Source organism: Strix uralensis, chromosome 5 (assembly GCF_047716275.1).
Source record: "Strix uralensis isolate ZFMK-TIS-50842 chromosome 5, bStrUra1, whole genome shotgun sequence".
Taxonomy (NCBI): domain Eukaryota; kingdom Metazoa; phylum Chordata; class Aves; order Strigiformes; family Strigidae; genus Strix; species Strix uralensis.
In genome coordinates, this window is record NC_133976.1 from 89,094,174 (window position 1) to 89,111,661 (window position 17,488).

Consider the following 17,488-nt stretch of genomic DNA (forward strand, 5'->3'; position numbering starts at 1 on the left):
ATTTACATGTGCTGGTAGATAGAACTATGAAGGCTGAAAGCAGTTACTGCCCTCAGCTGTTTGCACTGTTGTTTTTCCTAAGGCTACTCCTGGAGAAGGGAGTTTAACAGAACATACAACCTCCAACTGATTGCTGTTCACAATTCAGTAAAGTCAAAGTTACCTGTAATTTACTCTCTAGTAGTTAGAGACATGTATTTTCTAATTCATTGTACCTTCTTCACTTACTTTACTACTTCTTTATATATTTGTTTCTTTCAAATACAAGCCTGCTACACAAACTTCATACCTGAAACTTTCAAAGAACTTCTATTTTAACACTATTATAGAAACATAAACAAACACAAAACAGCTGTTATAAGGCTAATACGAATAAACTAAATCAAAACTCTTTACTGACCTTTCTGAAACTAACAGAAGTCTTAATTTTGTTGAATTGCTGCTAGCTTTTCACTCACACCAGACCAAACAACTAAACCAGTCTTCATTTCTGTAGTACAACCAGCTCCTAAGGGAGGTTAGTTTTTATACCCTCCCATCAGGCACCAATAGGCCTTAAATACCCTGAACAGCAGCACCTGGGTTATCTGCCTTATAAGCTCCCCTGGGACTGTTATTTGGGCCCTCCCCTAAGGGGAGATCCAGACATCATTTGTGCTGGTGTAAGGAGTGAGGTTAGAGTTGCTGGAATAGGAAGGATAAGGGGTAACAGGGCCATGTCCTCACTAACCTGTTCCTGGCAGTGCTGGAGTAGGGATGGTTTCTGCTGCCTGAGGACCTCCAAGCATGCTAAGTTAGTAAGCCAGCTCTAAAACCAGCCTGAAGAGTCTAGAGAGCATGTCTGAACTAGCAGGGGATGTGCTGGGTGCTCAGCCTTGAGCCTTGCCTGCAAGATGCCTCATGCTGGAGTGAGAGCTGTTACTCTACTGAAGAGGTGGCATCTGAGATGGGGAAGAAGGAAGCAGCAGATGAAGAGTTTCTCGTGTAAAAGCCAGTTTTTGCATTGAAACCTGAGCCCTGAAAGGAGCAGACAAGATGCATCGCTGAAAATGGTGGGTGTGCATTGCCTCACTTCCCCCCCCACCCATCCCCACCATGCAGTGCAGAGATGAGGCTGAGTCCCCACAGAATCATCTGGGTTGGGAAAGCCCTTGAAGATCCTTCGGCCCAACCATGAACCTCACCCTGACCCTTCTTAACTCCACCAGATCCCTCAGCGCTGGCTCAACCCGACTCTTCAACCCCTCCAGGGATGGGGACTCCCCCCCCTGCCCTGGGCAGCCCATTCCAACGCCCAACAACCCCTTCTGCAAAGAAATCCTTCCTAAGAGCCAGTCTGACCCTGCCCTGGCGCAGCTTGAGGCCATTCCCTCTTGTCCTGGCGCTGGTTCCTTGGCTCCAGAGACTCATCCCCCCTCTCTGCACCCTCCTTTCAGGGAGTTGTAGAGGGCCATGAGGTCTCCCCGCTGCGGCTCATCCCCCACCTCTCTGCGGTCGGGCCCCGGCGCTGTCACGGCGCCTTGTGCCGCGGGGGCTGAGGGAAAGCGGGGAAGGCAGGTCGGTGCCCGCCCGCCGCGGGGGCCGTGAGCCGGCCCTGAGGGGGGCTGTGAGGCGGCCCCGAGGGCGGGAACAGCGCGCGCGCGGCGGCGGCCGCCCATGACATCACCGCGCGGGCCCCTGCGTGCGTGGGGGCGTGCCGGGGGCAGGGGCTGCCGCGCCCGCCCGAGCGCCCGCCCGTGGGCCCCGCACCCCGACTCTACACACCCCCCCCGCCTGCCTCCCCCCCCACCCCGCCGCCGGCAGGGAAGAGGATGGCGGAGAGCGAGGCCGAGACCCCCAGCACGCCCGGGGAGTTCGAGAGCAAGTACTTCGAGTACAATGGGGTGCGGCTGCCGCCCTTCTGCCGCGGGAAGATGGAGGAGATCGCCAATTTCCCTGTGAGGGACAGCGACGTCTGGATTGTCACCTACCCCAAATCAGGTAGGCGGGCGGCCTCCCCCCACCCCTCCCTCCCTCCTTTCCCCTCAGGGCTGGGGGGTGTGTTCCCGCGGGAGGACGGGGCGAGGCCTGCGCGGCCGGGGGTGCCCCCCGAGGACCCCGGCACCGCTGGGGCCTCCCCGCCCCGGGGGTTGAGGGGGGGCACCCGCCGCGTGTGGGGGGTACAGGCCAGCGCCGGGTAGCCCTCGCCGCGGTGGTCCCGGTGGCCGAACTGCTCGGGGGTAAAGGTGCTGCTGCTGGCAGGGCAGAGCTCGCTCGGTGTACGTGGGGGAAGGCGGGCGGTAGCGCGCACGCGGATTCATAATGGAAAAAACAAAAAAAACCCCAAAAAAAAGCCAACAGAAAAACCCCCCAAACCCCCAGGTTTGCTGTCTGCTCTACAGTATTGTGCTCCCGCCCTGACCGCTCTGGAGAACATGTGCCCAAAGTACATCCTCACGGCGCTGTCCGAATTGCCAGGAATACCCCCGTTAGCGGTATAAGTGCTCATTCCTCCAGAAAACTCACCCTTCGGCTCTTTCATACCATCCGGGTGGCTGCTTTTAATACCAGGTTTCTTGTTTTCTCAGCCTCTCCATTTCCATGCAGAAATGTTTAAGCAGAATTAGCGCAGATACAGTGCTGCCTGCAGCGAGGCAGACAATATGGTAGCTCTGTAACCCACCTGATAAAACCAGACAGGCTCTTTAAGTGCCTTCTTGAGCGACTTTTTTCCTGGCAATAAGCTCTCTTTCTAGAAAATTCAAAGTCCAGCAGACATAATAGATGTTAACTCTGTAAATACCCTTGTAAAATGATGTTTCGGTATCGTAGGTCCCTGACTTACTTCACTGCTGTTCATATGACTGCCTAGCTTTTCTGTTTCTTGGTGTGCTGCTTCAAACATACACGCATTTTCTACAGTGCAGCATCCATTGTTATTATTTGTCGAGCAGTTTCAAATATTTGTCTTCACGTTTTTTGGATATTTCATTACTAATGATTCTGCTAAAGACTGGCTCAAGCTTGATAGATGCATATGTTAGATAAGGGATAGCGTGTAGGCAGATGGCCCCCAAAATCCTAGGATTAGGAGCAGCCTTCTACATCCTGATTGTTCTTTTAAACTGTCTTATTTGATTTATAGCATGCAGCAAGAACGCTATTTAATTTTTTCAGTTTTGCAAAGCTGGATTTACAATGCTCCTGGGTTAGTGCAGCACCCCAGCTTCGTATGGGTGGGTCATTAACTACCTAACCTCACCAGGCACAGTACAACTAATGCATCAGCTGTTTGTATAAGTTAGTTCTGATGGCTATACAGTTGGCTGTGGAGAGCCAGCTTGCATAATCATATTTAATTTGCTATTATTTTGTGAGTATAGGGACATCATATTAGGTCTTTTGGGGCCCCAGCTGAGGCAGTGCCAGGGAACTGCTTGCAAAGTTAGTGGCAGTGCTTACTACAAGAGGCTTTACTAACAGTCACCATGGAAGAAGGAAAAGGAAGACTGAGAACTGGGGCACTGAAACTGAAAGTAGTGTTGTGTGGAGGAGCTGGGGGAACAGCCTTGGGATCAAAATAGGTGCCATAGTATTTTACTTGCAGGGAAGGAGAGTACTTAGGTCTTGGAGTTGGATGTCCCTGTCGGGGGAACGTCTGCAAGCTCCACCTTTAGGTGGCCTACTAAGACCCTTAGAACTCATTTTGTCCGCTGGTCCTACGTGGCTCACAGCTCAGTGCCTTATTTAGGGCTTTGAATCAATGATCAAAGGGTCTGCTGACAAGGGACAGGTGTGTCAGTAGAAATTAGGCTGCCCTAATATGGTTCCCATTGATTTAGCTAAGGTCATGCAGGAAGGCTACAGCAAAGCCAGAAGTTAAATCCAGAACCCCAAGCTCCTCTGCATTACCTCAACGACAGCTTCACCTTCCTGCCTCCCAGTAGCATTGACAAAGGTTTTTCTGTTTACTGGAGCTATTCAGAATTTTCATAATGATGCTGTAATCAAAAAAGTAGGTTTGCAAAACAGATTTCATGCACAAAAGATAATTATTTTGGGAAAAATGCTTTGGCTTTTTTTTGGTAATCTTTAAAAGTAAACCATGGTTGGGACTACTTACTTCTGTTAATTACATTTGAACAAAATTTCAGGAGTATTTTTGACAACAAAATTTTAGGAAAAGAAAAATGCACCAATGTCAGATAGAGTCAGTGGAAAACTTGGTTGTTGTTCTTAAGGAAATGGGTTTTGTTCAGTGTTTCACCAGCTTTCCATCTGCTCAAATTGTGGAAAATACACAAACAAGTCCGTCTGCTAGATGTGTGAAAGGCCAGAGCTTCTAGCTCTGTGGAGCCCTGTGCTGCAATCTGCAGAAGGCTCCATCAGTAGCTGTTGACCATATGTTGGTTTATCTGGCAAAGAAAATACACAAGTGGCTCATAGGGTCGGGACTGCTTCAGTAATGCTAGGGACTGGTGGAGTGGTGTGTAGGCCATTTTGAAGACTTTATACTCAGCGAGACTGGGCGATACAGCTCTAAACATGTGAAATGGAGATAGTGCTTGGAAATAGTTACAGAGATTGGTACATTGGGAGTGACCCAGGAACAAGCTGGTCCAATAATAGTAGAAAATTGAATGTACCAGTGGCCTTACTGGGAGTAATGTAATAAGCCTAATGGAAAATGGCTCTGCTGTAATGTGATTTTCCCCGATGGATGGCTAAATAATGATACTTCTTATATCTTTAATTATTCCTAACACCTGTGTCCAATCAATGGTAACAGCTTTTGGGAGCTGCTGGGCTGGAGGAAGCTTATGCCTAAAACTCAGGTTTCATTTAGACATGTAAATATGTGAATGTGCACATATGCTTATATGTATGGTAGAACTGTATTGCAGAAAACCTTTTTATCAAGATGCATAACTTAAAATCGGGTGTGCTACTGCTTTTGGAGAAGTGAAGTCACAAGGTTCATCTTTCAGGTAACTTTGTAGTGTAGAATGGGCAGGCTGAGTGGGACACGCTGAGGTTCACAGTAGCTGCTGATGTAAAATGGAATACCATTCTCTGTAGCGTTAAATAATTGGAGCTCACGCAACAGATTGCTTGACAAGCAAGATGCAGTGTTCATAGGAAACACTGTGCCTCTGTCACAGCTTTCCTTGAACCCTCTCGTACTGAGGGCTTTTTGTACCCTACTTGAAAATTAAAATTCTGCTCTATGAACTTAAGCTACAGAATTAATGAATAAACAGATTCTTTCGTGGCGGGGTGACTGAGGGAATACAAGAGCTAGATTAGCTGGCTGTTAAGGTCACTGATTTCAGTGGAATTAAATCAGTCCCTAAAGTATGGTATTGAGTCCGGGTTCACTTAGTGCTGTGTCTCCTGAAGCTGACCCCTGACTGCGCATGATCTGTCCGTTTGCTTTATGCATAAGTGGTGTACAATAGCTCTCCTAATACTGTCTTGTATCTGTTCTGAATGAATGTGTATTTTGCATTTTTGGGTTAAAGCCCACAAATTAATGCCTTTTGCAAAACTGGTAATTTGAGAAAGTGAGCTATTTACATTAATAATGAAGCTGTTTCTCCCACGGTGATTATTTTGCCAAGTAACATTCTGGAGTTCTGTGTGGGAAAATGTCGGTTGTTGGGCAAATATCAGCTTCAAGTCCAGCCAGTTCATGAGAACTCTTGCATTTAGTGCCAGACAACAGGTCAGAAGAGCCAGTGCTGGATGTGGCCTTTACCTGTCTGGAGGTATGTTTTTATAGATAGCATTTTGAATTTTCTTTGCAGCACTGAATTTATGTAACTGCCCGTTAGCTTGTAGGGAATATGACGGCTGACTCTAGGCCTTTGGCTTAATGAAGTGCCAACAGTGAATTTGCAGATAAGTTCAAGGACAGCTTTCCTTGAGTTCTCTTTCACATTCTTTAACATTCGCCTCTGGTGTTACATGCAATCAAACAGAGGAAGTTAAATTGAGTTGTCCATTATTTTATGTGCTTAGAAGATTTTGTATGCACAGAGGAAGGCCATGCTTCTCATTGCATCTGTTGGTAAAGCACGTTGCGTGCATTTTGGTTTTCTGTCTCCTCCTGTTCTGCATGCCTCTCCCACTGCATGCATACCACTCTTTTATCCAGTTCTATTTCCAGCACTGTGGAATCCAGCACCCCCTCTTGCTGGGACACCAGTGTGCCCCAGTGCCTTCCCTGGCTGCGGGGAGGAGCTCTGTTCATCGCTCTGTCCTTCCCCTTCCTCTGCCACACGTCAGGGGCTCTGTCTGCATTCTTCCATGGCCCATTCACTCCTCCTGTAATGCCTGTTAATCTTTCCACACCAGGATTTTCTTCTGTTCTTGGGAAACAGTTGTTTGATCCATTGACCATTACAGCAGTGACAATCACAGCTGCTGGGCTGTGAACCAATGCAGAGGGTACAATGTAAACTCCACTTGTCTTGTTTGTCTGATTCTCCACTAAAATTAATAGAGTTCTGGTCATTAACATCTAGAATATTCTTTGATGAGACTCAGCACTCAAAAGTTATTACACTTAAGGCAAGAGAAGGTTTTAACCATTGGGGATGTAGACACATGTTTTTCTTTGGCTGTGGAAATGGTTTAAGGGTTTCTTATCTCCAGCCTCTTGTTTCTTCCCATTCCAGTCTTATCTGTCCATAGGACCATGTTAGAAAAACATCTTGGCAAAATGTCTTGCTTTAAGAAATACACCATAAAGAAGATGTGCCAGATGACTATGCCTTGCGTGAAATCTTGCTTTGTTTGTCTTGTGCAATCCTACCCTTCATGTTTTCTGCAGACTATAAAAATTCTTGGCAGTGAGGTTATGTTTACCGGTAAGATTGGTTTCTGCTCTTTCAGCATCATCATACTGCACAATAATACTCTTATTATTCAATGTAAAAAGTATTATTGCTTGACTAAGATTGCACGGCTACACCTGACCTGTGCTTGCAGGGGCGTCCTGCAGTCTGTGGACATCTAACCCGCCAGCTAATGTGTCTACATTTACCTGTAGGTGAGTAGGTGACAGGTCTGCACAGAGCCACAGCGGTTGAATATTACGTCAGGGAACTGCTCAGCCCGTATCCTCTGTTACCTGCCTGTGAGCATACCCCAGTTATGGCTTGGTAAGCTGGACTTTTTCAGTGCCCTGGCTTGCTGCCTAACTAGCTAACATGTACTAGTGGCCTCTGCATGATGTGACAGACCGAGAAGCCGAAGCGCGAGGACTCCAGTTCTTCCCACCTACCCAGATGTGCACGGGTCCAACGCTGCTGACAGTCCTGATTTGTGCGGTCATGAATGAGAGGAGAGTAAGACTGAAAGGTTGTCTAAGGATGTGCCCAAGCTGCGGGAATTTCTAGGCTGGGAGCTGTCAGACCCAGTGAGGTGAGGCAGCTGCGGTGGGTTACAGAGGTTTACCCTGGTAATAATGAGTCTGAGGTGGCCTTAACACCACTGTAGCCAAGGCTCCTCAGGGAACATGAGCATCCACCTGGGTATTTGTGTGTTAATTTAGTTGACTTCCCTTAATTTCCCATGTTTTCAGATGGAACTCCTCCCAAGAGTTTTGTTGGTATTATTTTGTAACAATAACTTTGCAATTGCAAAGAACCTAGATTCTGCTATTCTGGATTTACAGTCCTATTCTGTTTGCAGGATTTTGGTACCTTGAGCTTAATCCATTTTCATTTAAAGAATGAATGTGAATGTTACTGGCCCAGAGGCACGCCTCAAGAAGTTATGAGGTTGGCTTAAAAATCAAGGGATTTTTACACAAAATACATTTGGGATTCTTTTTCTTTGATCTCTGTTTTCTGAGACAATATTATGCACACTTACAACCCTGTGACATGGGATGATGGGAGACTTCAGTTAGTTTCATGGATCACAGACTGGTCTGGGTTGGAAGGGACCTTAAAGCCCATCCAGTGCCACCCCCTGCCCCAGGCAGGGACACCTTCCACTAGCCCAGGTTGCCCAAAGCCCCATCCAGCCTGGCCTTGAACCCTTCCAGGGAGGGGGCAGCCACAGCTTCTCTGGGCAACCTGTGCCAGAGCCTCAGCACCCTCACAGGGAACAATTTCTGCCTTAGATCTCATCTAAATCTGCCCTCTGTCAGTTTAAACCCGTTACCCCTCACCCTATCCCTATCCCCTCCTCGCCCAGCCTGGATTTGTGCTGGGGATTGCCCCGACCCATGGGCAGGACCTTGCCCTTGGCCTTGTTGAACTCCATGAGGTTGGCCCATCCCCCCTCTCCAGCCTGCCCAGGTCCCTCCGGATGGATCCTTCCCTCAGCGTGTCCCCGCACCACAGCTCGGTGTCGGTGGGAACTTGCTGAGGGTGCCTCGATCCCGCTGTCCCTGACAAAGATGTTAAACTGGTCCTGACCCCTGAGGACGCCGCTCGTCACCGCTCTGCACTGGGACATGGAGCTGTTGACGGTGACTCTTTGAGTGTGACCATGCAGCCAATTCCTGATCCACCGAGTGCTCCGTCCGTCAGATCCACGACTCTGATTTAGAGACAAGGGTGTTGTCTGGGACTGTCAAATGCTTTGCATGAGTCTGGGTAGATGTCGATGAACAAGTTAGTTAATGTCTTTAAAATCAGAATATGGTGTTTAACTTTTTCCGTTTTACAACATCATAATGACTTGGTTTCTCTATCTTAAGTAATTTATAAAGCTCAGATATCGTTCTGTTTTAATATGATATGAATATGCATCAGTTCTCGTACCAACTGGCCAGAAACAATGGACTTCTTACGCAAACAGAAAGGGAACAGGAGACAGCATTGGGTGATGGAGATATACATTGTGAGCTGTGCTTTTAGGGACTGACATACAGGGTCCATATTTGAACCTGATTTCATGCTCTTGGTGACTGAAGTCATGTTCCTTCCACCAATCAGAAGAGTAAATACTCTGCTACTTAAACTCACTCTGTTGAGGACCACTCAGGTACAGAAGGTATCACCTGTAGACAAGTGTTTCTGGGGCTTGGGGCCACTGGGTTCCTGTACTTTGAAAATCCTGTTGAAATGGGTTTATCTTTTGCTTTATTTATGTACAGCTCAAAATACCTTCTGGTATTGACTCAGCCTTAAATATTGCTAGGCAAAGAAATGATAAATAAAACCATCAAATAATAAGTCATTGAAGACAATGTTAAGTTTGCCACTCATGGTTGGACTGGATTTCAGTGGGAGTAGCATTGAATAGGTCCTTACATGCCTCGGAAAATAAAGGTGGCGAAGAAAAATCTGTTAAGGAAAACTCAGTTTTGCTATCTAGCTGGCAGTGTTTCTCTCATGAGCCTTTTATCAAACCAGTGAAGAGATGTTACTAGAGACAGAACAAATGGTTCAGAGAGGAAGAATTCTCCAGCTACCTAATAGGTTTTGCTGGGTCTTTTGCAAATGTAGCATAATTGCTTCCCTGCTGTGAAGTACTGCAAAACTCAGGCAACTTGGCTTTTGAAAGCGGGCTGGGAGGAAAAAATAAAAAAAGAAAAAGGGTTTTAGCCTGTGTAAGAAGTGTATTCTGGACATGTGAAATCACTATTGGCTGGATTAGATGATAATGACCTCAAAGACTAAAGACTTGGAAAATGGTATAAATCAGCCAAACCCAACAGCGAGTCATTCTCGTTTCATGTTAATGTTCATCTTTCATAGTGAAGATATTAACGAAAGGAAGCAAAATGCTTGAACATTGGACTGAATTAGATTAAGCACACCTCATTTTTCATTCTTATATGCAGTCTTTTATTAAATGAGGACTTTTGGGTACAGAAGGGATTCATACACCTGTGCTGAGGAAAGGAACCCTGTGTTGTCCATCAGTACTGCTTCAGAGGTGATTCAGGGTTTGGTACACTGGCCATGTCGTATGACTTTTTGGCTAGAGATTTTTGTGACCTTGGATAAGTCGTATAATCTTTCTGTCTACATTTTCCACTGGAGGCACGTGGACGTATTTCTTCTCTACCAGAAGTTTTTGTGTATAACGACAAGAAATTCTCTTGGACAAAGGGTGTCACCTACCACCTATATTTTTATAGAGAAACTAGCAAATTATGGCTCTGAAATTGAATTAAGCATCTAGGTATTAAAGCTGAGCACATAATCTTGCTAGTATGTAGAAATGTGTTTGTCCCCCTGTGGAATGAACAGAGGATTAATAATGTGAAGCACCCAGCATCTCATCACGTTGATCCTATTCAGAGTTTCTGTAACACCTTGGAGAATGCAGGAGGGTGGGTCACAAGAGCTGAGATAATTACGCTTCTGTATACCAAAGTCTTTTGCAGACTATTACAAAAGAAATAAATGATTTATGTCATGTGTTAATCTTGTAATATATTGCAGATTCAGAAGCAAGAGAAGCGTTTTGCTGTGCGTGCGTGCAGACGAGACAACGCGGTGGAGGAAACGGTCCATCGTTAGAGCATCTCAGCTGAAACGGGCGGTGGGCTTAGGGAAGCCGCGGTGAAGGGGTGCAGGGTACTGAGGAACATCGGAAAGGAAGCGTACCACGGGGCTGAAAGTGTGTAGGAGAGGTTTACCTAGTTAAGTCTGAGGCAGTGGCTGAGATAGTAAAGGGTAAAAAGTAAAAGGAAGAGTGCTGGAGAAACAACTGAGGAGGGGTTTTTGTCACTAAATGCCAAAATCCATTTATAATTTAAAAAATGCAAGCTGATTTCCTGTGCTTTCACCCACCTGCTGTTCATAGTGCAGGATGTGAAGGCCGTCATCCTTTATAAGGCTGCAAGCTCTAGAGGATGTGTAATGACATTAGATCACCATATGGGATCTAGACAGTGGTGCTGAATTAGCCCTTTGCTGCAGGAGTAATAAATTCATCTAAGGCGAAGAAATGAGACACGTGTGAAGCAGGTGAGATGAGAATCGTGTTCAGAAGACACCCACTGACTGTACATGCAGCAGTCCAGATTTGGCAGTGTTGGCTGCTTTGCAGTGTCCTGTTGATGCAAGGCAGTCGTAAACCCGGGTTAACCAACCAGTTAAAAGCCTGTTTACTGCTGATCAGGGTTGCCAAAGTAGCACAGAACAGCTACAGGCATTGCTAAAACTGGGTTGCTCTGTGCATATAGAGCTGAAGTGCACATTAATAATGATCAATGTCGGTGCTTCTATTGGATCCCCAGTGCTTTCTATCAGATAGTGTCTTCCTTTCAAGGATTTTGCTGCAGTACTGAGAAAACCCATGGTGATACAGATTGGCTGATTCCCTTTTATACTCCCAATTAGATCTATTTCCATTTCCAATTCTGAAGAGCAGCAATAGAAATAGAATAGAAATGGCTGTAGTTTGCCTAAAACTGCAATTCAGCAGGCAGAGAGAATGATGGTGTGCCAAGTACGAGTGGGGGCATAGGTACCTTGCAAAGAATGGTTTTGCCTAGGGCAGCTATACTTTGAGGGGGATTCTGTTTGAGACAAAACGCTTTACTCCCTGACCTTAGACAACCAATAGCTGACTAAAGAGACTGTGTAGTTTCATGCATAGAGGGTAAGCAATGTTTCTTGAAATTCTGAAATAAAATTGTGCTGCTTTTTTTTGCATAATTCTTACCAGCAGTGGTTTCACATTATACTATTGGTGTGCTGCCTTCTTGCAATTTAACCACCTAATATATGCAAATGCACATTAATGTGTAGGCAGGTTTTGCCTAACAATTTTCTTGGAAGGGATTGAAACTGAGGCATAGAATTGCATTTTGAGTAGTGACAGACATCATCTGAAATATGCATAACATATGGGGAGAGGAACATGTTCACAGCAAGGTACCTCAACACAAGTTTCTGATAGGGATGCCCTCTTGTCTCCTGCCTCCCCATCCCGTTTCAATCAGCAGAGCTCCCTCTGAGGCTCTGCGTTTAGCCACGGACTGTGTTACAACTCTAGAAGAGAACACAAAGTGATGTAGTTGTCTGAGAAATCAGTGGCACTGAGGGTAACTATGCACTTCTCTTCAACATAATGAAGTCCTTCAGGGTGATTTTAAAAAAAACAATGACTTGTCATTACAGCAAAGTTATTTTCTGCATTGTTATCCTTGGTACAGTGTTGTGTCACCTGTATGAAAATGAAGGGCCATTAGATGCGGTGGGGCGGACTTTCTGTTGGAGATTAAGCAAGCTCCTGCTGCAGTAATGTACAATGCAGTTTAGGCGTGTTTTTAATGCAGGCTCTAAAAGGTTGGAAGAATAGGACTGCCAGAGGAAGCAGGAGGGCAGGATACAACTGAGGTAGGATGGGGTAAGGGCACGTACCTTCTCGTGTATGTTCCGGAGAGGAGGTGAGATTTGAAAATTTGCTATTACGCCTTTTGCCCGTCACACTGAAGAGGTACCATTGTCAGTTTACGTGGCCAGTTTGCCAGATAATTTTCAGATGGTTAAGACAGAATCTGCCCTGTAGCATATATCAGCCATAAAAACACTCTTCTCCTGTGACTTACTGTCCTGTTGGCCAACCCTTTGGTATGACTGCATGATCCTACGTGCTCACACTACTGTCATGAAAGGCGTGGAGTCTCTGAACTGGGTCATGAGGATGTCCATCAGAGGGAGGAGACTGGGGCCAGAAGGTAACAACTGGAGGTACTGGCTTGACTTCAGACCTGGTCAACCTTCAGTAAATGGGGATGTGTGAAAAGGGGTGTCATTCTGTTGGATAGTTGGTAAGGGAGCAAGCAGGCTTATCTGTTATTTTACTGTTCCTGACGTGTTACGCTACACTTTTTTTTTTCTTTTTGTTTTAGCGTGGTAGGTGTTGTGCTCTCTTATACCGTGGGAGCATGTTTGAGTAGAAACTGAAAGAGAAATAATCTAAGGGTCTGGGTAGATGTTCTCTTTTAAAAGCGCCTGCACTAGTGCAGGGTGTTAGTGTCTTTAGCCTGCTGTTGGTCATTTCTCTTAAAGAACCACCTCCAGAGTATTTTGTGTGGCTGCATTCTAGTTTGTCCCAGACAAAATCTGCTAGGTGAGTTGATGCCAAAAATAGAAATGCCTTAAACTAATTTGGCTGATCTAACTTTGAGTGAATTGGAGTAGCTTCACACAAACTGCTCCATTGGTGATGACATCTGGTGCAGACATGATGAGCATCCATAGACATGGATGTATTTTACCAGCCCAGCTAAAGCTCGAAGAGAAGAGTAAAATACTTTTCCCTGTGACTATTTGATACCAAGAAATATCAGTTACCAACCAGTATCAGCTGTCAGTGAGGGACCTGTAACAAAATCTGGGACACCTAGATATGACTAAATCATGAATGTGGAGACAAGCATGAAGACATAAAACATGAGTCATCAGTCAGAAGGCAAATAAAGACAAACTTGTGGCTCCTTGTTGGTTTTGAGCAGTCTGTGGGCCTGAGTCATAGTTCTTAGGGCTGTTAGTGCAGTACTTACCTAGTCCTTGGTGCAGTGCGTGTGAGGATGTTGGGGCTTATCAAGAGGGATAGAAAAGCACTTTTTGCCCCAGCTGTTCTCAACAAGAGGCCTTTGCTTTGTGGACCTCTGCCTGCTGGGACAGATTGGGGTAGCCATGGGTTAGATGCAATGGTTGGGGAGTATGTGACTCTGGAGCTGGTTTTCTTCTGGTTTTATAAAGTCTGAAGTAGGCAGCGTAGTGCTTCACCACGGCTGCACTGGTACGCTAGGCGGAGGCTCCGCAGGCTGTCATCTGTGCTCTTTCCTCCCTAACGGTTTCCCTGATGGTTTTGCTCTCTCCCAGACCGTGTGCTGCCCAGCACAGTGTGGGAGGCAGCTGGAGCCTGGGACCCTTCCCAGGAAGCTATGGATGAGGCTGCCTTGTTGTGGGGAGTTGATCTCTGTGGATGTGGGTTCAGCTGTCCCACGTGTGCTCCCAGAGAACAGGCCCTGGCGTGTTTTATTTAGGAGTGTTGCTCCAGCTTTAGGGTCCAGCATGCTCAAAAGTGTCAGCAGGCCTCTTTCTCCAGGCTGCTTCTGTCGGTGGTAGGTGTGAAACCTGCAGGGCCTGCCTTGCTGTAGGCGGGCCAAGGTGCCCTAACAGTCGGGGCCTGCTCCGAGATGCACTGTGGTTGATTCTGTACTTGTCATCCTGTCCTCTGCTGAGCAGTTAGTGCTCATGTAAGGGACAATTAGGACTCAGGCTGCTTTTTAAAAATACTGCTAAGGTGTTGGCCAAAAATAACACTGATTTGTAACCAGTTTATTAAGGCAGTGCTTTAGGATACTGCATTATACATAGTAGCAATACCTCTATGGATAATACATGTATGTAAACAGTTAAGTGACAGCTTTTTTTACTGAACGGAAAGTACATTTTAGTCCTAGATGGAACACAGTTTTCATAGTTTGCTGTTCACAGCCTCTGGTGAAACACATTCAAACCACAATTCGGACCTAACGGACCCATGTCTGCATTCTCTGATGTAAGTCTAGTGAAAGACAAGCAGAATTTAGGTTGTTGGGGTTTTTTTTTTTTTAAAAGCCAGTAGCTGCAAGTGGAAAAATAAATTGATTAATAAGTCAGACTCTGCTTACTGAATGTGACACAAAAATGTCAGTCAAAAATATTGGCAACATACCATCACAATTTCAGCCTTTTTTCTGAATCCTCAGTCTCAACTAGAAACAGAAGAATTGAGAATACAGTATCAAGGTGTATACATTATTTTTACTATTAAAACCCTAATTGATAATGAAAATTCCTATTCTTAAGCCAGTTGGAATCCAAGATGTAGGAGAACTTGAACATATGGACCTGAAGAGGAGATGTTTTTATGGTTTGGAAATTGTTTTCTTCTAATGGAAAGGTCTGATTTTCCCTCCACTATTGTAGGGTGAAGATGAATCTGTCATACTTACCTGCAGATACACACTGAAATTGGTGAAAGGGGAATGAGCTTGCAGGCAATTAGAACAACGATGTGGGGAATTGCTTTACAGCACTTGCTAGGCCAATCTGACAGCTTTAGCAGCCCTCATTTTTGATGCGTGCTTCCATCTACCAGTGCTATAAAAAAATTATGAGTCATAATGGGTCCATTGCATTGTGTTAGCTGAAACTTGATCAAGTATTGGTAGATCAAAGTGCAACTAATTGGGAGTGCTAGAAGATTGTTCATACTAACATTAGTATTTCTTTATTTTTTCATGTGGTTTCCAAATAAGGGGTGAATAAAACGAATTTACCAAAGACCTTTGCATCCTTGAGCTGCAGGTTTGTCCGATGTTAGCTGATACATAGGGGAGAAAACAGAAATAAATGACATTAGAAACCATGTAGGGAAGCAAAATTTCACAGGAAATTTTATGTTTTTATATCTGCCACTTCACTTTGAACAAAACTGTGAGGTTTGGTGGCTGCATGGGAGTGTGCCAGTGGCCAGAAAGTAGTGAGAGAAGCCAGCGAACAGCTGCACCAAAGACTAGTTGTCCCTCCCACAGAGACTCCAGCTGATGTCAGAAGACACATACAGAAGCAGAAGGGAGTAGCTGGGGTGTTTCACAGTTCGGGCTGCCTTGCTGTGCTGTCTAGTTGCTGCTGCAGAGTTGCACTTATTGCTAAGCAGAGGCAGTGTGGCCGTGAACTGACTTTGCTATTGTTGCTGAGGCGTTGGCCATTAAAAAGGGTATGAATGAAGAGTTCCCAGTCATCACAGGGACTGCTGTAGGCGTGATAGGATTCTTAATGAGTCCTGATTTCTGTGCATCATCAGGCATCACAGAGGGGGACAGCACAGCCAGCTAGCACGCTTGCAAACTGCTGTGACCAGGCTGCTTTTGTAGATGCTGTTACGCAGTAGATATGCAGGTTCACAGAGAATTTAAACGGCTGTCCTAAAAATGTGCGGATTCAGGCAGTAGCTTACCGCACCTGTTTTCCATCCCAGCTCTTTCCAGATATTGTGTGATAAACTGGAATACTCTTGTTTTCTCCTGAGGTTTTGTATTAACAGAACAGAAGAGCTTGTCAGGGAAGAGCATTTCTCAGGTACAGTGCACTGAAGTTCCTCAGGTGCTGACTGGCTCCTTTTTTAGTTGGAATTGGATAAACATCAATGAATTTCATATCTGTTTTGGCAGTATGACCTTTGAGAGGTAGCAGGGCCAGCAGTCTTCCTCCAGGATGAAATGTGGATCTGCCGCAGCTGGAAGAAGGAAGGGTGGAATTGCTGGGTACTTACAAATGTTGCACCTGGTGCCTCATGCCCAAGGCTGACAGCTTGATCCTGTTTGTCAGTGACTGTTTACTCCTTCTGTGCCATCCCAAGTGAGGCGGGCATGTACATGCATTCAGCAACACAAGGAGAAAATGATGGAAAAATGCTAGAGATGCACAAGATCCACTCTTTGTCTCCAAGAAAAACCTTGGTTTCATATGCATACATGCTAGCTTTTCTATTTTGTGACTTAATCCTTTAATTTCACTTAAAAATCGAGTAACACTCAAGCAACAATAAATCATTGTTGGCAGCCAGGCCAGAAATGTAGGGAGTATAAAGATAAGCTCTGCATCTTTTTTTCTTTAGCTTCCTTCACCACCTTCTCTCCCAACAAGCATCATCAACTTTACTAAGAAAGTTTCTGTGACATTTAGATCTGGCTGTGTTTTGTGATAGACTGGGATTATTGGCAGTTATTCCCATAATCTCATTTGAAAAATATTAGTTTCAGCAATTTACTCTAGCTTCCACCTGTAAAATGGTGGGTTTTGCACATCTCCACAGACATCTGTTTAAGTCAGCTGGCTCAAATGGACAGTTCCTTTATGTTTTATATGCAGATAGGGCTACAGTAGAGGACTTGCATTCACCTCCCACAGTGGCAAATTTAATAAATTTTGCTGGCCCCAGTCTGGGCTTGGGCCTCTCATCACATGCATAGGTGCAGCACCCCCAGATTGTTTGGCTTTCCAGCCAGCTGGTATTCCCAGAGGCTAGAAAATCCTGCCCTAGCAGGTGTGTCTGGAATCTGGGCTGCCATTCCTCCATTGCTAGGTGGCTGAGCCGTCATTTCTAAACTGAAAGAGCTTACACCTTTGATACCTGTAATTTAACTTGATTGGTTTTTAATCCTAATAAAGATGTGAGCAGGTTATATATAATCTAATTATATCTATAAAGGCTTTTAGCTTTCTTTTTTCTTTTCAGATAAGTGTATGATGGTTTAGGTTTTTTTTAAAACAGGAGATCAGGTCAATGCTAATTTTTTATATTGGGCTCTTGGGAATGTATGTGGGGGATAAATGATAATTGATTGAGGGTGATGAGTTAAAAATCACCTTCCCTCAGAAGTTAAATCTTTCATTTGCATTAAGACCCTGAAAATCCTAAGCAAAGTAGCTTAAGTGCTAGTGTGGAAAAAAAATCAGTCTAATATAGTGAGTGGCAAAAGTGAAAACTAACAGAAGAGAAATTGGGATCAGTGGTCCTTCTGCACATC

At 45.3% G+C, this 17,488-nt stretch overlaps 1 protein-coding gene across 2 annotated transcripts in view; it reads left to right on the top strand.

The window, feature by feature from the left end:
- The first annotated feature begins 1,707 nt into the window (after positions 1–1,707).
- The window catches only part of SULT4A1 (sulfotransferase family 4A member 1), a 30,325-nt gene continuing 14,544 nt past the window's right edge, over positions 1,708–17,488 (top strand). For both annotated transcript variants that reach the window (XR_012629350.1, XM_074872163.1), the window contains exon 1: positions 1,708–1,980. Coding sequence is in view for 1 of the 2 variants with exons in the window: in XM_074872163.1 (XP_074728264.1) it covers positions 1,812–1,980 (169 nt within the window). In the remaining variant the exon portion in view is untranslated. The remainder of the gene's footprint in view (positions 1,981–17,488) is intronic.